This window comes from Pollachius pollachius, assembly GCF_949987615.1.
Source record: "Pollachius pollachius genome assembly, chromosome: 6".
Taxonomy (NCBI): Eukaryota; Metazoa; Chordata; class Actinopteri; order Gadiformes; family Gadidae; genus Pollachius; species Pollachius pollachius.
In genome coordinates, this window is record NC_136939.1 from 22,743,271 (window position 1) to 22,767,912 (window position 24,642).

The 24,642-nt window shown below is 44.1% G+C and overlaps 1 protein-coding gene across 1 annotated transcript in view; it reads left to right on the forward strand.

Annotated features, from left to right (window-relative positions):
* The window catches only part of LOC307076945 (homeobox protein cut-like 1), a 90,978-nt gene that overhangs the window by 26,197 nt on the left and 40,139 nt on the right, over window positions 1-24,642 (forward strand). The window contains exons 2-4 of the mRNA XM_079738177.1: window positions 1,178-1,288; window positions 20,435-20,482; window positions 24,367-24,445. Of these exons, the coding sequence (XP_079594303.1) occupies window positions 1,178-1,288; window positions 20,435-20,482; window positions 24,367-24,445 (238 nt within the window). The remainder of the gene's footprint in view (window positions 1-1,177; window positions 1,289-20,434; window positions 20,483-24,366; window positions 24,446-24,642) is intronic.

Here is a 24,642-nt window from a genome sequence, read left to right on the forward strand (position 1 = left end):
ACGGGGCAGGAAGGGAAAGGGTCTGGCCAGACTTAAATAGAAGGGGAAAAATGGATCTGATTGGAATGGCATGCGTGCAGCCAGACTGGAAAAACATTACAATATCCAAACTGAGCTCGGCTCGTGGGAGTCAACGGCAGGGCTAGCTGGGTCAGTGCTGCTCCATTCATGTGATATTTTACAAAGAACGTAGCCATAGGCCAGTCCCCTTTACAAAAGGGGCACATGCCACATTTAGAGCCTTCCTTACTCCACACAGTAATGGAACCTGTCGCCACAATATGTGATGGTGTTCCACAGCTGAATTAACGCTAGAATGTCGTATATTGCAGACCATCGATCGGCCAGTCGAAATCCATGTCTTGATCAGACACTATGATACGTTTGAAGGTTTACAGTCTGCATGAATGAATTTGTGCATGAATGCTTTTTTTTTGTTTGTTTTATTTCTCCCACCATAAGAAACAATCAACATTATATGTTATATGTCCGTGTGTATTGTATCCGTTCATGACAGGACATAGGGTCTCCACGGCGGAGCCATGGCCGTCATACAGTAGTACCACTATATGTGTATGAGAACTCGGTCTGTGCATGTGAGCTTGCATGGTAAATGAGTGTGAGCAGGACTTTTTATATGGATTGGTTGGAGTACTTTATAGTGGAAGTTTGCCATGTGTCCACCAGAGACTTGTAGACCGTGAGTTTAATGAAGCCATGCTTGGTGGCCTCAGCAGCTGCTCTCTCCTCTTGCCTGCTAGGGTTTCTCTGGTATTAGTAAGGAATTAGGAAGTCAGTATCAGGACTTGGCCATCATTTTTAAGACACGAGTAATAATCATTATGCATTTTGGGAATGTGTTTTATTGAGATATCACTCAATTTATACGACAACGTTTTTGGAGAAGCATTAGAGAGCAATTTAACCCAAAAACATTTTTTTGTAAATTTGTTAAATTGTTAATATGAAGATATAAAGTTCCACCATTTTCAAATAATTCCTCTTTTATGTTATTATCAGGGGGCAGTCAGGGACAACTGCAAATAAAAGCAATCCCCCTATCCTTTATTGTAACCGGTATTGTAACACACTGAGCATGATGGGTTTGTGTCCTTACTACTAGATGTACCTCTCTCCCCTCTCCTAACACCCCCACCACTGTGCACACCTTCTGCAGAAAGATCTGGATGCTACGGCCGCGGTGTTGGCCAACCGACAGGATGAGAGTGAGCAGGCCAGGAAACAGCTCATCGATCAGAGCCGGGAGTTCAAGAAAACCACACCAGAGGTGCGTAGTCATCGCAGCGGCAGTAGAAGCAGCCATAGTGGTAGTCGCAGTGTTCGTGTTTATGCCATCCGAGCACATGGCCAGGGTCCACAGGAACCCGATGGACATGGTGCGGACCCCATTAAGAGAATTAAAGATGAGGGACTGAAGGCGTGTTCAGTTGAAACACCATCGGCATATCGTTTCCTATGAAGAAAACACCAACGCCATGCCAATTCAGGGAAGGGAGGGGCCATGCCTTGATTTCAATATTGACTGTGCATGATGTAACACACGGACGGAGATATTTGCAGCACAGTCCAAAATGGCAGAATATTCGGTGTTTTAAACCTGCCGTGGCAAAGAGCACATTGCCCGAGCTGCCTTTGCACACGGTCTCCAAGGGTGTATCAACTGAGCCTTAAGAGAGCTGGCCTGCTGTTGCGGAAGGATGGGCCACAGGTCTCAAGCCTGGGAGGTGTGTGCTTGCATGGCATATGTTGCTTCCAAACTGGCTGTAGTCCAACGTTCAAGGCTGTGGTGGATTTAACCTGAAGGCATCAGGACACTGGTTTGAGTTGATGTGTACTTCTATCCCCGAACTGCTGTGTATTGAATAATACTGAAAATCTGGCAAGATGCCTACACCTGAGCCAAAGCAATGGTGCATTGTGGGTGATAACACATCCTTGTAGCGTGTACATTTCTGATGATGACTTCTGTTTATTTTGAAGGGGCCTTATATCTCACGTGACGACACATGAGGTTTGTGTACTTCTACAGATAATGTGCAGTGGAAGACATTTTGAGTTTTTAATCTGTTGCTAATGCCAGGGCAAACGCCTGGTGGTACAAGACTGCACCCATCTAACCACCATCACTGCTTTATTCCCAGTGCTCAGAGGCTCAGTTTTGCTACTACCGTGGGATGACGCACACACTACCAGGCCTCTCCAAATGGCCATTTAAAAGCGGTTGTGGGATCACGACGCAAAGAGAAAAGTGGATTCCGCCTTAACCCTTAGACTGTTGGTCTAAACAGACGGGCACCATTGCACCAGGGCATCTGAGCTTTTCAGCATACTATATTTTAGGTCCCTGTGTGACCTGAAAAAAAGCAGTGGTGTATTAACTTTCTGTAGTAGACCCAGCACTAATAAATGCTATACCGTGCTTATGAACAAACACACCACACACAGATTCAGTACTCTATTCAACGCACAATGCATACACTGTCAAATCTGCGCAATATATAACCGTACTTCATTTAACATTTAGCGCAAGCCCCTTGGACTCTTCCCTGTCGAGCTTCTATCACAATCACAACAAACTCTTATCGCATGGCTAGCCAAGGACAGTCTGCTGCCAGGTTTAGCTGGCCATTTTCCCTCCCCTGTGAATTCACACCCTGGTTAGTGTGTGTGTGTGTGCGCCTGCATGTTGATGATTGCCATTTGAATATTTCTGAGCAATCAGTGTCGTATGACTATGTCAGTGTCTGGTATATTTATTATTGGGTATTTTGTAATCAGTGTAGTTGTTCAAATGCACACACATTACAAGAAAACAATCCCTGTGATATAGTATACATACCATACCAGGTGAAATGTGGCCTAATTATAAACAGAAAACAAACATAGCGACTACCTGGTTACAGGGACCTCAGTCTTGCAGAGACGGCCTATCCAGACGGAAAGTCTGGGACACAGCATTGATTAACTGTGTCAGGAACCGCCCACTTATCAGGAAGGAGGACATGCCACCAATCACGGACCATGTGCCGGGAACAGTTAGAAAAACAGACCTGTGGTAAAACGGGCGGGAATTAAAATGGGAGTTACCTCAATTGCTCAGTGGTCTGCAGGCGGAATAAATAAACCCACCGAATGCAGAATAAAGTTGATTGGTCATGTGTTGCGCCAGAGCTACGTCTCCATTCCCGCTGAGTGACAACCCCAAATCCCATTAATAGTTGAACTTGCTCTATGTATCTGCCACTCTGGACTGGCCACATGGTGAGCCAGTGCAAATGAAGTTAAGAGGCGGAGCCTACAGGGACCTGGACACATGTGACACGTTGTCTGAACTCATGGATTCCTTGGATTCTAAATGCACCAATCAGATTGGTAGTTGGCAAACTACCTTACTGAGACTACCGCTGAGCTTCTCTGGAGTCTGGAGTTTGTAGAACACTTTGTAGTTCATTGAGACTCCGCCCCAGAACAGTTTGTAGTCTGTTTGGCTCCACCCCCGAAGAGTTTGTAGTTCATTGGGACTCAGCCCCCGAACAGTTTGTAGTTCATTGGAACTCTGCCCCCGAACAGTTTGTAGTTCATTGGGACTCTGCCCCCGAATAGTTTGTAGTTTTTTGGGACTCAGCCCCCAAACAGTTTGTAGTTTGTTGAAACTCTGCCCCCGAACAGTTTGTAGTTTGTTGAGACTCTGCCCCAAAACAACTTGTAGTTTGTTGAAACTCTGCCCCAAACAGTTAGTAGTTTGTTGGGATTCCGCCCCCAAACAGTTTGCAGTTTCTTGAAACTACTCCCCCAAATAGTTTGTAGTTTGTTGCGACTCGTCCCCCTGCAGTAACGTGTTGATCAGTTGGGGATGAGCGTCGCTGGTCGCTTAGCAGCCAAGTGTTGTGAGCGGTTTCACTTCACCTTGAGTTACTTTAAACAGGTATGAATGATTATATTGGCAGGTAAATCACTACAAATGAATAAATGATGTTAATTAAAATGTGAGCATGAATTTATGCTCACATAAGAGTATATGATATATACTATAACGACACAGAATAAACTATTTTTAGAGAATATACTATTTTTGTAGGACTATGTCCTGATTTGGTTCATTACATTTAGATTCAGGCATTTTTCAGACACTTCTAATTAGTGACTAAAGTGAGGCTGAAAGCAATCAGAGCATACAACCAATATTATAGTAACTGTAAACATTCTGCACCCTTCTGAAACAACCACTGGACAGGATGCATGAAGCTTTATGAAGGGAGCAGCTTATCAATAGGTACTTGCTTGATTATTTTACTTTTAAAGAATCGATCAATAAACTGGATGACTGCATGAAATACCTTTTTAAAGGAGATTAAATGAATGGGATGGAATAGGCCAATAGCAGCCACATATGTTCAGAATGCATGCCTAGGAACAATGAAGGGTGACCCAAATGACAAAATGTCCATTTAGAAAACGTGAAAAGGCCACAGACTTTACGGGCTTGGCTTGTTTAAGCCTATCAAGGAAACTTGGGCTCCTCCTCTCTCCTCCCGGGCTGCTTTGTTTCTGGCCATGGAAGAACCCTCAACCCTCCCCCAAGTTCAGCCATCCCTCACCTCTCTCGTCTCTACTCCTTTTCAGGAATCCCGTGATGGCTCCCTCCTCCCCCTCCCCCGTCCCCTCTCCCTTACAAACTCCTTCCAAGTCCTAAGTGTTGATGAATAAATGGAAAAACAAAAAAAGCTGTTTTGTCTCCAACTGTCCAATAAATTAGGGTTCTTTTCCATTGAAACTGTCTCGAGTGGCAATTTATGTGGGGGCTTAATAACCTATAACTACATTAATCGTACTGCCGGGGGAGGGGCACTCTTGCACCAGAGGCCCCATTCTCTGGGAATTCTGTGAACTCTTGTCAAGGAGGGAAAGGCTAGTTTAAAAAAGAACATGGCCAGGGCATGGCAGACCGTCTGAAACACCCATGTATAGATGTGCTCTCATCTAATTGTAGCCTGTTTAAGGAGACATGTCATTACATTGCTCCTGTAACCGGGATCATATTTTCTTATCAAAGATATGGTTGGAAAAAAGTTATGTTTCAATAATTCGGTGATCATATACACATACACATCTGTAATGGGACAAATGCGAAGCCCAGAGGAGTACGTTGTTGTGTCCGACCATTATGCTCGATGCAGCACATAGTGTGCATGTTAAGGTGCTTAATGGACTCGGATGCGACGGCTAAAAGGTGGACATTAAATAATGTCTTCTTCTGCCAAGTAAAAAAAATGTAAATGCTTTAAATCACTGAAAGGTTTTATCAGGGCTGTTTTTTTCCCACTCTTTCCCCCTCTTCCTCTCCTCTTATGGAGAGGGTTGGAGGAGCTAGGTATGCCTGGTACCAACCTATTATTAAATGACTTATACTTCTCTGTTTATTCCAAATCATCCAAAGAGACACCAAATACAAACACACACAAATACACACAAACAAAGTACCCCAGTTTCGAGGAGAGCCGTACTATTTAACATAGATACCATATTCTTTCTGTGATCGCCCAATAGGAACAAGCAACTGAACTAGGATGGTTGATGACGCTGAATGAAGTAAAAGTCATCCCTGTTTAATCAGTATTTCTTTATTGCTCATTGGTCATCTCTCCTTGCCAGTCCTGTAACAAGGCAATATTTTTTCATATGCACGTCGACTATAACCTTTCAGCGTTCATCTCCCAGCCTCTTTTTCTCCTCATTTAATGTGAATATTATGGCTAGTTTGTCACTCCCAATATTTCCCTTCCGGTTAATTCCCATCAACATGAACCTTTAATTTCCAAACATTTCCCTTGAGTAAGCCAGTGTAAGTCATTTCTCCGCAGCAACAGATGGATTAGGCAGCCTTTTCCTTTTCTGCGTTTCCAACATGAACTGTCTCTACTGACTCTGGTATGATCTGTTTAAGATGTTACATTATTGTTGGGGTCTTGGACTCATTACATGTTGTAAGACATCATTTCACATATTCTTTTTCCATTCAATCTCTGTTTTATCAATTTGTGTGTCTTCAACCATTTTATGTTCAATGAACTCCAAAGTGGACCTGGCCACAAGGAAGTTGTAGATCTTTGCGACTCTGGGCCCTATCTTGCACACAGCGCAAATGACTTTCTACACCGACGCATGTATTGTTGCTAGTTTGCACCCGGCGTAAAGCTGATTTTCCCCCGCAGCAAACTCGCGCCTCTAGACTTGCGCCCTGAGAGGCGTGTCGGCGAAAAGCAGAGGCGTGTTCCGGAGTAAATGATCCATGGGTCTATCTTACTGATCGATAAAGCTATTGTGCCACTGACTGGCGCAGACCTCGTCTCAATGCACTAGCGGATGGCACAGTTGGTGTTGCTATTTTGACGTGCCATGGCAGGTTGGAACTGCAACATAAGCTTACACACACGTAGGATATACACAGCACAAACATGCAAACAATTTGCCTAATTGAAATATGATGTCAAAGATTGTTCATATGTGTGAAACTGCATAGATTTTCCATAGGGGCTGCATGAATGAACACTGTAGTAGGCTATGCCATGTGTTAAAATAATAATAATAACAAGAATAAACTCGAGCAAAGTATATCCTAGCCTTCCAAAACAAAATCTCGTTTTAGGGTAAATGATAACGTTTTTGGGAAAGAACAGCTGATACAGCGGTAATAAGTGTTACTTTTAAATCAATGCATCTGGAAACACCGTACAGCAAACACATATTTTCTTGACACAGACATTGTATACAAGCCCATAACTTTTAGGATTGATGAGTATTTGATCTTGAGAAAATATAGGTTTACCGCGAGTGTTTAAAAGAAGGAATGAGTGCGGGTGTGTTCGTCCATCTGTTAAAACACATGCAAACTAAACACGTACGCATAATACAGTCCATGGCAATGTATATTAACGGGGCAACGCATGCATATTATGAATACAAGTCGATAACGATAATGTATACAATACTGTTAACAAACAATGTTTGTTAATGTATTTCTGCATATCATTAAATAGACCCTCAGGTGCGGCCACAGGGCCACATATCATATGTGTGTTAAGTTCTCTTTGACAAAATTTACATGACGACTCAGGGTTTCTGAAGTTGTAGGGGAAAATGCTGTTCCATGTCTGAATTAGGCCACATTATATGGCCATAAAGTGAGCCATCTGAAGTTTGAAATTCATGTGGTCATGCATCTGTCTCAGTGGAGAATGCAAACGCACGTGTTAGGATTTGTGTGGACGCCTGAAACGTAAACTATGACGTTTCAGCCCCCCACCAGCTGGGTGACGTCAGAGTTGCGTTGAATTAATTGATTTATTTTTTTATTTGTATTCTTTTTGTAGCTTTAAATAAAGCCCCTTGATAAATTTAATTACTAACTGTACATTAAAAAGTATTTCTGCTCAATTTAAATGGTTGAATCTCCTCGTGATTGAATGTTTGTATACACCGCGCAGGCTGTATGGGCGCAGGCTTGATGCGCTCCACTTTTTCTGGGGAGGACCAGCGCCTTGAATATTTACTAAAGCGTTCCTACAGCCTGATGCGGTTTCGCAATGAATCCGTCTTTACGGAGATATTCCTGAACTGCATAAAACAAAACCGGATCGTATTCGTCCGTTTCTGCTCTGTGTGTTTTTTATTTGGGTCTCAAATGAATGTGTCCAATTGATAAGGATTCGGGTAAGCCAGTGTCCTTGTAGCTGCATTTTGAACTGTTGCATTTGAATGCATCTGAACTGGTTAAAGGAGCCTTCTATTTATTGTAGCTTCTTACTGGCATTGGTCCACTCCTCCCAGATATCAGTTTTGTTATTGATCCTTATACAGAGGTGACTCCAGATTGGTGCCTGAAGAGAAATGTAAGGAGAGGGTGAGAATCATTTCCATCAATCTCCCAAGCGCTCCGAAGCCACTGCTATACCTCGGTTGTATTTTATCCTTTAATCTTGCTGGTAAAGGAAGAGTCAACATATATAATTCATCACTAAGGGTTGGGCTTACTATCATTTTAATAAATTTGACTCTTAATCGTAAATATTTCAGAAATTCCTTCGACGTGTGGTGAATGCTGTTTTTGTACACCACATGTTCAATGGCTTAGCGGATTTCTCTGGGTTAATGATGCAAACCAACACATCTGCATAGATGGACATCTTATGATTACCATTTATAATGTCTAGCCCTTCTGTGTCCCATTACCTCCCCTACCCCTTCAAACTCCATTTTGGGGCCTTCCTTCAGTGGCCCCAGCAAATGGAATGGATTGGTAAAATCCCAGCAGTTGGGATGTAGATTGCAGACTCAAGATGACTAATACATTTCCTTTTTCAGTTCTCGATTTTATGAATACAACTTTGACTTTTTGAAAGACATTCCGACAGATATAGCATTTCCTTCTATCAACATATTACTTATCTATAATCACATTTGTATTCTTCAGATTGGCTGCCATTGTTGGATTGTGGGATTCTTCCTCTGTCCTCCACCTCAGCGAGCTAGCGACTGCCTTCACTCCGTTCATAGCCATCTGAAAGGCTGGAACGGCACTACACACATAGACTGGGACACCCTATACTACGGTGCAGTGAGGTAGTGAGAGAGTTGGTGCGTAGTGGTAGGGTTTAGGGAAGGTATGGGACAGCACTTAAGACCGTATTGCTTCCGCACTCAAGTGCTAATAAAAATAACTGAAGAGAGATTGAGCAACTTTGTCATAGGCATTTGATAGGATAAGAAAGGGCAAATTAATTAAATTTGTAAAAACTGAAGCTGTGGGGCGAGTATAAAAACATGGAAACAGGACATTTGGGCCAAATCCAGACTTGCCATTGCATGTAGCATTTACTTTTATTCTATTTGGTCAAAAACATTTTTTCTGTCTAGTGATAAGGCAGTTGCTTTTTTTGTGTCTTGTGCCACAAAGAATTAAATAAGCTGACCTTCTGTTTTGAAGTGCAGACTCAGCGTGTTGCTGCAGCTGGCTGAGCTTCCCGCTCAGTGGAGAGTGATCTGGTCAGCGATGGGAGTGGATAAAATGCATTTCAAACAACGTTTTATGTATCAAGCTTTTATTCGATTGCCCATATTATAAATACGAAAAATATGGAATATGATTTAAGAGACAAATGTAAGACATCCAATATGTGTTCAAACGTTTTAGGAGAGAAGAGATCTGCTAATTGATGGTGTTGAAAAGTGAAGATGCCATTTAGGATCGAGAAGGGTGGGCCTGAGATGACTCTGGGAACAGACTCTGTGCAGTGGTCTGCCTCCTGCTCTCACTTTCATCCCTCATGGGAAGCCTGTTTTGCTTCCTTAAACCAAACTAAATGAGTCTTGCATGTCGATAAAAAACATTTTTGACCCACATGTGCAGATGAAACACAAAGCGCTTTGAGATTCCCTTTTTTCAGGAGGTTACAGTGTAATGTCACTAGTTACTTTAATTTAGGCCTGCTCGATTATGGAAAAAATCATAATCACAATTATTTTGGTCAATATTTAAATCACGATTATTCAAACGATTATTTTTTGAGTTTGAAAACATGATGCATTTATTCAGCATGTCTCTCCCAAAAAACACTTTGTAACTGAGAACTTTGAAATTTCGCCTTAAATAAATACACAAAATGGTCAAAAAGAAAATGTTCAAATCTAAAATAATGTACAGATATGTATCCAGCTGTTCAAAAAAAAAGAAAACTTGATTATATTAGTTTTGTGATCGTTTGATGCTAAAATTGAAATCGTGATCAAAATGCGATCAATTGCCCAGTCCTTCCAACACTAACGCTACCCAACACTGATAATGAGGATGCCTGATCTCTAAAGAGGTCATTGCCTCGACCTCTGGCCCAATGCTGCTCCTTCCTGTCCAACCAAGGCCTGAGCCAGCACTTCCGCTTGTGCTGGCGGTAAATCCACAAGAGAGTCTTTGTATATTTTGGTCATTTCTTTTCTTCCACACCATTGAAATAATGTCAATAGAAATGTTGGCATGCTTACGTCCCAGGTAGGACAACTCCAGAATAACTTATACACCAAGCCCAGTAATTCATCAGTTGATGACCTGTTCTTGCACCAATAAATACATGACCTACAATTAGACAGTAATGATTAAAATAGGACAGCGGAACCTACTTTGAAATATTGGTGCTCAGATATGGCGCTAGTTTAATAAATCTAAAAAGCTACTTTTTGGCCTACATAAGAAGGAATGCAATGTACAGTAGCGGGAAACAGGTGCAGCACCAAAGACAGATGGCACAACACTGAAGTACCTACTTTACTTAAACACATGTATGCAATCGCATAATGGTGATATTTCTTGCACTGCTAAGTGTCCAAATGTAAAATCACCACTATCTGATTTTTAAAAACCACCCTCTGATTTGTTTTAATTATTAATCTTTCAAGAATTTTGATAATCAATTTTAATAATATATATTCTGTTATCTCTCAAAACATCTAACAAGCAGAACGTTGTTTGGTGTATTTGAATAGGCCTACTTATGGTCAAAGCAGTTATGACGTCCCATACTTCCCAAATGTTCAGACATTCCAAAATTGCATTTAGGTAATTGTACAGCTGTGACTTGTTCAAATGTTGATGAATTGTCGTTCTCAAGTGACTTGAGCTGTATTTCAATCCAACCAGACATAAAGTGTACTTGCTCTGCTAGATAGATGGATAGATAACATTTTACGATACCCCAAAGGGAAATTCCTGAATTACTGCAGCCGAAGTGGCCAGGCCATTGGAGATAAAGACAAAATAAGATGAATAAAGACAGATAGTATCTCTGTCAGTATGTACAATAATGTGCAATAAAATATGTGTGCTAAAGATTGGCAGCAAACAGAGTACAGATATATATCGTCCAGTTCAGTCTGGTCAAGTCAATGGCCCATTGAACATGATTGCCGAGCAACAGAGTTGACTTGATGTCGTTTGGATTGCCGAGCAACAGAGTTGACTTGATGTCGTTTGCACTCTATTTGTCTTCCTACTCGGTACTCGGCCTACTCCTCTGGTCTCTGAGAAACATACAGGGCTGCCCGTTTGCGTTAGTTTTCCCCCAGACTGCCATGCCCTATCAGTGGGAGCGGCAAAATGAGCGTTCCTGACAAAATGAATATAGTAATTAGGGCTGATTCGGTGGCACAGCGCCAATCCTCCGGCTGACTAGCGTCTCGCTCAGTTAATTACAGCCCTGCCTGTTTAACACCACAACGCCAGAGAGATGTTCACAAGGCAGACAGCCTAAAACTCCCCTTCTTTCTTTTTTCCTGGTCGCTCTGTGAAGCTCGTCTCTGAACTCTTCTAAAAGGCCTGCTATTGATTTCACAGGCAGGGCTGTAATGTAACCTGGCTGAGGAATGTGTTGGGTGAGCAGGAGTACAGACGGCGGGATGGTTGGAGAACAGAGAGGACAGTGGCTCACCTGTTAGACGAGAGTATCATCTGACTAAGAGGCGGTGCCGGTGGTTGGGGGGTTTGGAGGGGGAATATGCCGCCTTTATATGCTTATGGTTCGGATCTACTTTAAGATGCTGTGTAGATAAGGTTGTTACTATTATGGTTGTTATTCTTGTGTTATTATCATTTTGAATCCATTATTAATATCACTGTCTTTGCTACAGCAATGATAAGGAATATAGGGCGTAAATGAAGAGGACAAAGGGCTTTTGCCCCAAAGACACAGTGCAATCAATCACACCTACATTCTATTCTATTAATATATCCAATATCCTCTTCTGAGCTATGAGTCGGCCCATGAGATGTGCCACTATTTGTAGCTCTAAATCTATAAATTTGCTTCAGTTTTTATGGTAAGTGTCCTCAAAACAGCTGCCAGTTTTAGACAATGAGCAGCAAAAAGCCAACAAAAATTGTACTTCTCACCAGTATCCGCAGTCAGCATGTCCGTTTGCTTATATTAGCCCAGAGCAACCCCCTTTCCTGCCTCTGAGGCCCTCTCATTAGCCAATCAGCTGCTTTAATGCCACCTTTCAGCCAACGGGGAGGAGGACTTAGTGGGCGAGCAAAAACCACTGTTCAATAAAAAGAGAGAGAGTGTGTGTGTCCATGTGTGGGGGGTGGGGCTATATTTGCATTTGCACACTGTAAATGAATGTAAGGGCTGACTTTGTCTTGAAACCCCCACTCAATAATTTACCCTCCTGCTGACGCACATCCTGGAATGACGCAGCTATTTTGACCCTGCACCACCCCCTCCAGAGGGGCTGTGTGTGGGGGGGGAAGGCGGGGGGTGGAGGGACAGGGTGGACACTGTACTAGAACAGTAGTACTTTTGAACCATCATGTTAGGAGTAAGTAAGCAAAAGCACCCATTAGATGATAGGCTGAAAGTATTTACTTTACTAACTATTGCTTCGCCTCATGTGTTTATTCTCTATGGTGTTATCATAAGATAGGTCAATCCGGAAGACGCTCTGTTATCGGTTGGTTTTTTAATCAGACAGACATCATGCAACTCTGGAATCGCATCAACCCTGTCTGTTCAACACGGCAGTTTTGCACAAGGTCGTTGTGTAGTCTGAAAGGGCATTGTGTCAACAAGTAAGTTATTCTTTGCCTTGCAGAACTGCTCCCCAGGAAACCACACAAAAAGAGGATTTGTGGGGGAGCAGGGGGCATTAAACCTTCCTGTATGTCCTCTTTGGTTGCTAGAAGTTCATCTGAACCCAACAGAGTAACCCCACCTCCTCCATGGAAGACCTTCCTAACACCACTCCTTATATTCACTGACACATTTCAAACTAGTCCACTGTGCAAATATTGAATGTATATGCATACTGTGATGGGAATTCGGCCCAGGTCAATCGTTTCAGTATAAACTGAGTAGGAATAAAGAGTCATCCGAACTTATAACAATTAGGCTAATTTAATGAAGTAATAAAGGTACACTGACATACAACAAACAGACAACAAACAATAATCTGAGGCATAACATACAATCATCCGAGGTCTCAGATGGGAGTTCGCCCTGCTTCTCTCCAGGAGCTCCGCAAGGAGAAGTCCAATGCATTGGCAAAAGCAAGGACTTATACACTGTTGTCAGGATGCTGAGAACAGCTCTGCCCCCCACTATAACTATAGTATTTGTTAACCAGATGGTAAACTATCGATGAACCTCCTCAGGATGTCATAAAGGGGGATGTAGCCATGCCTAATCTGTTGGAGCCCCGGCTTCTCAACCTTCCCGAGGGGGTCAGGAAAACAGGCACATAGCAACAAATGGCAGCTAGAGAAACGGAATGTGAAAATATAATTTTCCCAGTACAATACATACATGTATTGCTCTAGGACAAAACAGGACAGAATTTGAATGGGCATAGAAAGAATTAGGGCTGTACCAGAAGTTGGATTAGTGATATGATGGTTTAAAGAGAGAGGGACTGCTCACAATATGAGGAGAACTCTCTCTAATGAGAGACCTTAACATATAAACAAACCTGACGGGCCCAAGTGCCCTAACGTCAATCCTTCAAATGAAAAGTATTTAAGCTAGCCCTTCCTGTTAGCTCATTTGTTTGTTTTTTGGATCAATGGATTGTGTGTAACCAACGTGAAGAACCGTTGGTTGATCAGTAGTTCATAGATTTCGTCAAACCGAGTTAGAATTAGAAGGATATTAGATCTGTACTCTCGATAGCAAAGCAATCTTAAGAGCCCTATCCAAAGGAAGCCAGATGGCATTTCAGCCTTTCAGCTTGAATCCCATCGCTATTAGATAAAGCTGACAACAGAGCCTTACCTAGACCAAATACTTGTCACCTAGAACAAAAGTAAGCACAAATACCATTTTGGGTGCAAATATATCCTAGAGTGAATACTATTTTACTTTTGTTTTATGTTTTGGTGTTGAAGTCATTCAACTATAGGCTACCCAATTTGGACTGAAAAGAGCCACGTTTCATTTTGTTTGCACTTAAAGCGGGAACCAACGGGACAATTCTGGTTGATTTGAACTAGAACTGAAATAGCCACACTTGCAGCGCTGATAGTTCCTCCTAATTTAATTCAACTGGTGAATCACAGTGGACACGGATCTTGGCTTTGTGGAATTAATGATTGAGATTTCAGTCGCTGTGTTAAAACGTGGGCTTCAATTTGTACTTTTATTGAGTCTGTGAAAGACTGTTGATCAGCCATTTCCTCGAGTCCGATGTGTTCAAAGTCATTTTAACACAACCTCTCCTCCGTTGTACTTTAGTTTGTGTTATTGTGCCTCTCCGGTCTACCCCCCCTGGAGAAATTTGCACTTGGGCTGTGGGTGGTCTTGTGGTGGGAGACACTGCTGGCCTTAGCTCAGGTTTCAGACTGGGGGAGGGGCACCATTCTTGGTCCTCTGGCTCTCTATATATTTATATATGTATATATATATATATATATATATATATATACTGTATATGTGTGTGTTTATGTATAAATATATATGTAGTTGTTACATATTGTTGTAAAACCTTTTTGGGCAATTATTTATATCTTTAGTAGGTAGCTGTGTAATTTGTGGTCAAATGTACAGCGAGGTGATCATTATTGATGCTCATTTAGGTTGATGCAGGGGATTATTTCGCGATAATGTCCCGGCTTGCTGAACGTTATCCCTTACATCTATCCATAATGTCAAGTGTTTTTATTGATAAATGATATCCATCCATTCCAACTCCTGCTGGGTCACTGCATGTTATTTTTAGAATGGGCCCCCCCCCCCCCCTCACTGCTGACCTTAATGAGTCAGTGTCTGTGAATGCAGCCATGCACACACGTGCACGCTTCATGTACTCTGGGAGCCTGCAATAGATAGGCGCATGCCAGCTATTCACACTAAACCCACTCCCAATCTTTTAGATATCCAACATAGTACTGTGCAACAATGGTGATTTTTGTTTTTGTTGCATAGTGGTGCATAGTTTCCTAAGGTAACAATTGATCGATTGATGCGCGGGCACGTGTGACTGAAGCCGTGTCCACTAAAAATGCATGTTGTTTTGTTTCCTTCCTATGAAGATATTCATGGTCCTGTATTTTTGGTTGGCATTGCCGTGCATCCGTTCCGGTCTGTTTCGACGGAGAATACACCTCCCTTTGTGCCACGATCAACACCGTTTTCAAATACCGAGAGAGTTTCAAAGCTCTGGTCTAAGGAGGGCCATAGTCCTTATCTCATGGGAGCTCCCCAACCTACTTCCCTCTCTGCAAAATACTATTTTGAATTTATTTTGGTAGCTTTTATGTAAAACTTACATCAATATTAAAAAGTCCCCATGGTGTCCAGAGCAAGAAGTTCTCTTTACGTTTGGCTTTAAGTGTAACACAGGACAATGCCTATGGCTGTTGGCATCTTCGTTGTCTAGCTAACATCATTAGATGGGCTGTACTAAACATGTGGATTCGTTATTACTATCCATAAATTACTATTAGCTGTCTTCAGCTATCCCTCTCTTTCACGTTCGTCATGTCTCTTTCTCCATCCCTCATCATGCCTCTCTCCATCCTTCCCTCCATCCCTCTGTCCATCTCTCTTATTGCCTTCGTCTGTCCCCTATCTGTCACTCTCACTCTCGCTGAAGGAATCTGATGCGGGCCGCAAACGGCAAGTAGTTTATTTTGTCTAACACATGAAGAAGGATATGCTAAACACATCTGCTGTCTCGATACGTCTCAGGGTCGGAGGTCTCCCTATCGCCTCCAATGGGCTCACCGAGCACTGCAGCCGGCGGGATTCAACACCAAGACGCAACCTCTGCATTCGCATCAGTTGTCGTCGCAATGTGAATTTTCCATGCTCCGTTTTACTGTTATTGTTCAGCCACAATGCTCCTTCCAGGTAGGAAAACCCGCATTTATGATTAACGTGTATGGGCAAATAACACAGATCCAAACAAGGTCAACCTAAACCCCAAGGGCAATCCCTGGAGATGTTTTGTCTCCTCGCCGGCCCCGCTCCCTTATTTGTGTTTCGCAGGAAGACATTCTGTCAGATGCAGCTCTGGCCCGGCGACGGCCACACACATGCAGCTCCGCAGAAGCGGCGTGCTTCATGTGGCCTCCGTGCATGTTCCAATTTGCGCGGCTGGCTGCGTTGCAGGTTCTTGTCCCAAAGCCACCACTAAAAATAGCTCTCCCGCGGTCGCCCGGCAGCCAAACGCCATGCCCGCGATTCATAGCTAATTATGATCCGCCGCCCTTACTCCTTGGCGTCCTCTCTCACCTGCACGTCTATCGCCCCACCGGGAGTGGGACGGGGTCTCCAGCGGCCGCAGTTGATTGATCGTCTTGTCTGGTCGAGCTGGGGGGGGGGAAGGGGGCATGTCTCTGAGCCTCCTTTCAACGGTCACCCTTTTGTCCTTTAGTGTTCTGCCCAATTCCCCTTTCCCTCTACCGGTTAGGGCGGGGGGGCGCTGGGGTGTGGATCGGGATCTGGACTCATCTGTGTTTGCTGTTTGTGGAGTCAGTGGGGGAGGGGTGCACTGGAGAGGTTGACCTCATTCCAAGAAAGAGTATCCAAAGCAGAGGGTACGGGTTGTTGTTTAGGTTATGTGTTTTTGGTTGATGTTATGTTTGCAGGTTCCGTGCAATGTATATATATATATATAAACTGTAAGTAAGTGTGTATTTAAGAGAGAGAGAGAGGGAGGGAGGGAGGGAGGGAGGGAGGGAGGGAGGGAGAGAGAGAGAGAGAGAGAGAGAGACAGAGAGAGAGAGAGAAAGAGAGAGAGAGAACACTCAAAAGCCGCAGAGGCAGAAAACATCTGACAATCGGTGACGGTGAGTCTTGCCGTGTTTAAATAATTCACATCATTGTTCCCTGTGCCCCGACATAGTCCCAGGGATCTCTATGCCTCTCATGGAGAGAGTAAAGACCTCGGCTAAACAGAGTACAGAGCACACTATGTCAGGGCAACTCGTTGAGAACAAAAGCATATCACCCATAAGCAGTGAGAAATGTAGTGTCGTGGAAATGGTGCTGATGTCACATCCTCTTCTAATGGGGTGAGCCCCTTTTCTGTCTTTGAACAAACAGCAGACACCTGGGATCATCTCACCACACCACCGTTTCATAGCCGTCTGGTTTGTAGTGTGTGTGTGTTTATGGCTGTGGGTGTGTTTGTGGACGTGTGTGTGATTTTTGTCATACTTTGTTGAACATCAGTGTTGTAACGTCTCAACAGATGATTCAGTGCAACACACATGAAAACACTGATTCATGTGAAGAGACAAGAAGTCTCTATCTTAGTCCCAAGCACGGCACACAAACACACACACACACACACACACACACACAAAAAAAACACACACACACAGAAACACACACTTAGTGGCATATCCTCCGCAAGCATTTTGAAACTCTTTAAATTGCCAATTGAAAGCAGTTGGGAGATTGTGAAATTGTCCTTTTTGTCCACCTGAATGCTGTTTGGTGGTTGTATTTTTGAATCCCTGTGGATCTCTTATGGCATGTCCTTTCTTTCTCTTAACTCTGTCCTTCGATAAATTTTAGGTTAACACGCACAGGCACACACGCACACCTTATTACTGCGAGCACGCAGTGAGTCACTATCCTCGTTTCTCATTCAGTCCGCCCTCCCCCTTCGACACATACACACCCGGAACACCGCCCTCACCAAGTAAAGCTAAGCCCCCAAATAAAACATTCATTTTGTTGGATTTCAGCCTGACTGGACAGACGTGCACGCAGAAACACACACACCCACACACACACCACACACACACGCACACACACAAGCACACACACACACACACACGACACACACACACACACACACACAAAGTGACAGAAAGGGAGAGGATTACCAAGCATGACTATGAATCATGTTTCACCCAAATGCATAACTTGTACCTGGGGCTTCTCTGTGTGTGTGCTTGTGTGTGTGTGTGTGTGTGTGTGTGTGTGTGTGGTGTGTGTGTGTGTGTGTGTGTGTGCGTGCGTGCGTGCGTGCCTGTCTGTGTGTGTGTGTGTGTGTGGTGTGTGTGTGTGTGTGTGTGTGTGTGTGAGTGAGTGAGTGAGTGAGTGAGTGAGTGAGTGAGTGAGTGAGTGAGTGAGTGAAGTGAGTGAGTGTGTGTGTGTGTGTGAGGAGCAAGGTGATCTGCTTGCAATGGCAACAACATCAGTCAGACTCTCCGAGGTTCAAGAGCCGCATGCACTTACTGGCCCCTGCCATTAGCTCCCCGGGACCACGGCATTAAAACACATTCAGATTGAATATGAAAAGCTGCATGCTCTGTGTCCTTGCCCGGCCCCAATGTGGGGGGGGGGGGGGGGGGGGGGAACTGCCCTAAAATCTTAAGAGAGGAAGTGGCGTCATTTTTTTCCTCTTTTTTTCTTTGGTCATAAATGGGTTGTTTGTGTCCAGGACTGTGTGTTCCTGGAGAGTGGACGCAGGGCCAGTGTTCAAGGCACACTGCTCCAGGAGAAAGACCCTCAATGGAGCCCAGCTACTTGGCTGCACTTTCTCTCACTCCATTGCCCTCTTTCTAATCTTTCGCTCTGCATCTTTCTGTAGAGCACTGCCTTGTGCGTGTGTGTGTGTGTGTGTGTGTGTGTGTGTGTGTGTGTCTGTGTGTGTGTGTGTGTGTGTGTTTGTGTCTGTGTGTGTGTGTGTGTGTGTGTGTGTGTGTGTGTGTGTGTGTGTGCGTGGACCTACAGGCTTGTTGCCCCTGGAGTTCTGGGCTCCTGTCCAGAACAGGAAGCAGTCAGGGGTGGGCGAGAGAATCTTTCTTTCTTTCTTTCCTTTCAAATTTCTCCAATGCCTTGTGGTTGACTACTCTACATGCGCATGTGTCTATGCTCGTTCCACTTTGCCTGTGCCACTCTGCTTCTTAATATAAAGTAATATGTAACACACATTAGATATATTTATAGATAAACTTTGAGCACAATTTCTATACTGGTCAAACCAGTGAAAACCTACAATTGGATTGTGTTAGTAAAAGGTGTTTAGCGTGAATTAAATATAAACAGAATCAGCACCGACAATCATTTTCTCTTTTTTAATACAATACAGTGCATATTCTATTATAATCACACATTCATAAAAATAACTGCAAGGAGGGGAGGCCTTTTACCAAATGGTCCTCATTCCAGGAAGGCTGAAACTTCCTCTCTGTCCTGTCTCCTCAGCCACCACTGCTCTTTCTGCATTCACTGCCCTCGCTTTGACAAACACTTCTTTTAATAGCCCGGTGTCCCCCTGGTTTTTCTGTTCCATGTAAGGAAGAAAGTACAGACCCGTCCAAGCCTTGACTTTTAGCACCCACATGCTCGCTACTTTTTAAAGTGCCATTATTCATTGCTCAGACCTCCACCTAGAAGATGGGATTTATTCACTCAAGGTCTCTGTACATCAATTTCAAGCAGCATACAATGGCATTACCAGGCGCCCGTTGTGTGTGTGTGTGTGTGTGCCTGTCTCTGTCTGTCCAAATGGTCACACATAGCACATCTGCTCTGTGTGGCTGTGTGTGTGTGTGTGTGTGTGTGTGTGTGTGTGTGTGTGTGTGTGTGTAGTGCCGGTGTTGAGTGCTGGTGTTCACTGCGGACCAGGGCCTGGGGAGCCATCTTGTTCCAGGTTAACAGTGTTATGTTGAAACCAGATGTGTGCGTGTTCTTTTTGGTTTCCTTTCTTTCCCTTTGTCACATGTCGTTGAGGCCTCCCCGACTCAACGGTCTACAGAAATGTTTGGACAACGCTTTAATACCGCAGTAGCCGTACATGTCTCAGGGAACTCTTTCTTCATGTAAAAGTGTGGAAAAACTACTACTAAACTTAGTGTGTCCACCTCAAAAGGCCCAGGTATTGGGACCCCGGCTAATTCAGGTTGGAATACATTATTTATTCTCACATGATACATTATTCAACCTTTTGATTTTAATAACATTAATGTTAATGTTGGTTGGAACGAAACTAGGACACACAACATTTCCTGCGCTGCCTTTGGAAGTGTGGCTGGACTATCTGTGTGTGACGTCACTGAACTGATATGTTTGTGTCTCTGCTCTCGCAGCCAGCCTGCAGGGCATGTACTTTTATTTTTGTAATGAAAGTGTCTGTAGAAGTGTCACTGGCACTATTACCCTCACGATCGTGATTCAAATGGTTAACCCTGTAATCATTGGCTGGCTCATCCGCTTTTGCAGAAAACACAGCGGTACAATACGTCCGGGTTTGATCCCGCCTTTGCTGCCGAATGCTACATAGCTATTTGCCACGTCACTCCCTCTATGGTCGGTTGTCCACTGTTTCACTCTCTATTCGGCACAAAAGCCATTAATAAAAACACATTTATATACTGTATATACTAAATCCTTTTTCTTTGTTTTATGTCTCATAGGACCTTCGGAAGCAGGTAGCTCCACTGCTCAAAGGCTTTCAGGCAGAGGTGAGCATTACTAGATAATGTAACTTCCAAGAAAACTAAATGATCCTTCTTGTTCGTATGATTTTGTTTCCTATCTTCTGTTTGCCATACTCACAAACTGTTCTGTTGCAGCTTTGTCATTTCTTTTCAAGACAAGAGTCCCTCCTCTCCATACGCCCTCCCAAACACCTCGTAAACCTTGACATGTTCTGTCTGGGTGGTTGCTTGCCAGACTTCCTGTCTGTGTGTGTCTATCTCTCTCTCTCTCTCTCTCTCTCTCCTTCCCTCTTTCTCTCTATCTGCCTCTCCCTCCCTCTTGTTCCCTCTCTCTCTCTCTATCTCCCTCTCTCTCTCTCTCTCTCTCTCTCTCCCTCTCTCTCTCTCTCTCTCTCTCTCTCTCTCTCTCTCTCCCTCTCTCTCTCTCTCTCTCTCTCTCTCTCTCTCTCTCTCTCTCTCTCTCTCTCTCTCCCTCTCCCTCTCTTCCCTCTCCGCTCATTGGAAGTCCTCTTGTGGCACTGTATCTGGCTGGCAGCTGTTTTTAATTTGAAAACTGGTGGAAAAAATATATACTGTATATATACTACAACAATACTAAAAAAGGCTGTCTGTTGTCAAAGCATCCTTAGAAGTACACACACACACACAGACACACTGCTGAGGCCACCTACCTACACCAGTAGGGTTTATAGTTTAAAAGGAGCCCAGTTGAGGTGGTGTTTGCGTAGCGTCGGTTACGCAGAGTTGGAGTTCTCCCTGGCTAACACAGTGCTGTGATTGTGGTGTTCATTTTGGCCCACGTCAATCGTTTCTGTACAATAACAGACAACAAACAGACAACAAACAATAATCTGAGTTCCCCCCCAAAACATGCCCTGAGTTCAAAGTGCGCGAGGCCTGACTTGGCCGTATACTCTGGATAGGACAAGAGTTTCGTTAGGTGAATGGGTACGCTGCGAGGATGTAAGCTGCAAGCTGCACATGTCTTTGGCTGGGCCTTTTTAGAGTTATTATTACCGATTGAATTTGTAGGTCGGGGGTTCAAGTTTTAGAACGAAGGATTTAGGTTGTGAAAATAGGTGTCTGTGGAGTCTTGTGTCTTGGGAAATGAAAGGCTAGCACAGTGATTAATAATCACTCTCTCAATCCTTCATTTAAAGATAATTAATGAAAACTAAAGCAATACTTGTTGTTAAATGTGCCATTTAACAATGCAGAATGTTAAATGGGCTGTTAAATCTGTCATTTAACTCTAGCATATTTTCAGAATCAATATGAAGTGGCAAGATGTATTAACCAGTTTATAGAAGGATCTTTCAGAAAATTGTGCAATCTGCTTATCGTCCCTAAACAGCCCAACGTGGGTCGAAGCATTGGATCTGAATTTCACTACAAACATGATAAACGTACATATTGTAACAGTTAAATGCATTCCCTTAAAACACAAAGCCAGTCCAAGTCTTATCAGCCATAAACTGAAGCTAAAAGATTTGCAAAAAAAAAATTAAAAAAAATAGTTTCTGCCAAGTTCAAGGCACATTTGCACAATGATCTGGTCTCAGCAGATACCTTGACTCTATTGGTTGTTATGTCATATTTGGAAGCTCAATCTTTACATTTTTCCCGAAAAAATCTCACCAGAAGTAACCATTTGAAGGGATATTTGTCACAATTTTCTTCCAAGGGGGCATGCCCCGGACCCCCCTAGTGTTGCTAGGTTACCAACTCACAGCACCACTGCTACAAAAGAATCGAGGGGAAACACTGGTTTGATGTCAAATAGCAAAATGAAGGTTCAGATTTGAATAGTAGTAGATTTAGACCAATGCAGTCAACACTGGAAAAAGTCTTTATTCAAGCTTTACCCATGGTGGTCATGATTACTGGCAGAACCAGAGGGGAACCACTGTTTACCCTCCGTCTAGCCTCTAGTCTCTCTCTCTCTCTCTCTCTCTCTCTCTCTCTCTCTCTCTCTCTCTCTCTCTCTCTCCCATGCTTCATAACTTGCTCGCTACTGCATCATACATTCGCAAGCGATGAACTTGAACAGCTGTGGGCATGGTTGTACATTTTGTGTAATTGTGTGTGTGTGTGTGTGTGTGTGTGTGTGTGTGTGTGTGTCTGTCTGTGTGTGTGTGTGTGTGTGTGTGTGTGTGTGTGTGTGTGCAAAAGAAGAGCTTGCGAGCGACGTAGAGGGGAAGGGCTGGTGGATTTGGCCAAGCTTAGTTGGCCCCAGATGTTTTGTCCACTAAAGCCCATCTGAGAATGTTTAATGTCTTCCTCTCCCCAGCTGGAGCAGCACAGTGGCTGACGCTGCATGGCGTCTCGCTGCGGCAGTATGCCTGTCTGCATGTATAAATCAAACCCAACCCGACACAGCCTGAGTAGAGGCCGGGCCCGGCGTGGGCCTGGTCCCTGTGTTGTGTGTGTGAGGTCTACTCCTCACACTTTATTTGTGTTTGTCTTAGAGTAGGAACAGGAGCGTTCCCCCGTTCAGTCCTTTGCGGGTCCGTTGATTCACCTTGCTCACCATAGACCAAGAGCCTGGAGTAGATCATGCTACGTGATCTACATACTATAATTAATTATGTATCGTCCATGCACATCATATACAACCTTCGTGAAAGCCCACGATTCAGCGGTCAGCCTGTGGCCCGTGCCAGGTCCTGTCACCTCCTCCTCCCCCTCGCTGGTCCCGACTTATTCTACATTAATCGGGTTATGATGTGTGAGTAAGCAGACAGGGTTCTTTGGTCGCGGAGCGGTGCTGATTCTGCTGGGTCGCGCAAACACCAGCTCCCCACAGGTCAGAGAAAGGGGGATGAAAGTGTGTGGCAAGTTGCGTTTGTTGTCGGCTTACAGTGTTTTGCTGAGGCTCAATAACTCTGCATACTTTTAGCTGCTCCTCTGTCCCCCGCCTCCTCCTCCATTTCCTCCTCCTCCTCCTCCTCCTCCTCACACTCTCCCAGGCCTCCCTCCCTCCCTCCCTCCTCCCTGTCTTCCTCCTCCCCTCTCCCCCCCCCCCCCTCTCGCCTCCTGTAGCCAGCGGTGATGACCCAGTTAGCTGGCACTGGCTGCCCTCACTTCAAAAGCAGTGCCAGAGCTGGCTGGCTGACTAGCTGTCTGCCTGGCTGACTGGCTATCTGACTGGCTATCTAGCTGACTGGCTGGCTGGCTTCACAAATGGCAGGAATTCATCTGGAAGGGTAGATAAGCCAGTCTACTGTGATTCCAAAGGTTACGCTATAGTCTCTGTTTTTTGAGGGCTGTGGCTGAGATCATATAATAATACATTTTTCGTATCCCAATAGAAGATTTTGGTGAATAATGGTGCTCTGTAAACACCCTGTTTTCAGTTCAATCTTCCAAAGCCTTCTTGGTGGTTGAGGGAGGGGAAATGTCCACACTGGCGTACTGCAGGTGTCACTGTGTTTCCTCGTGTTGTGGTGCCTCATTCAGGCATTAAAGATTCTTGCAGCCTAACCAGAAGAGCAGAACAACCCCCCCCTGTTTTAGAAGTTTCTCTACTTTTTGAGTCGTTTTGCTGGTTAGTTGGACTGAGTGAGAGCGGTTATATTAATCTCACCAAGTCCAGGATGATTCTTTCTACGACCCCGGAATAAGCAAGAAAGTCAGCCACATTTCACACATAATTAAGGGAGGCATGTAGACCAATCGAAACACCTCACCATGGACATTAACACATCCCGCAACACAAAACACAGCACATCTCTCATATGTATCAACTCCAAACACCATAACACCGTCCATTTCTTCCGAGATTGCACCCTCAAACAATCAACACCCGAGTCTTCTCATGCCAAGACGCCCGCTGTGGCCCGCTGTGAACCTGTAGTCCCTGTTGTGTCTGTCTCCCTGATCCGGTTGTGCTCTGCCTGCTGCTTTAGATCGACGCTGTCAATCAGAGGAGCAAGGAGTCAGAAGCTGCCTTCCTACACGTCTACAAGAAACTAATTGATGCTCCAGGTACGACCTAGCATTGTGTGTGTTTGTGTGTGTGTGTGTGTTTGTGTCTTATCGGTGCCTGCGTGACTGCGTATGTGCATGAGTGGCGTTCTAGTTTTGGTTTGAACGCACCTGTTGCTGGGAAACACAAACTGCCGAAAGTGTACGTTATGCAAAACATTTGAGCTGAGTATTTGGATTATATTTATAGTGCAGAT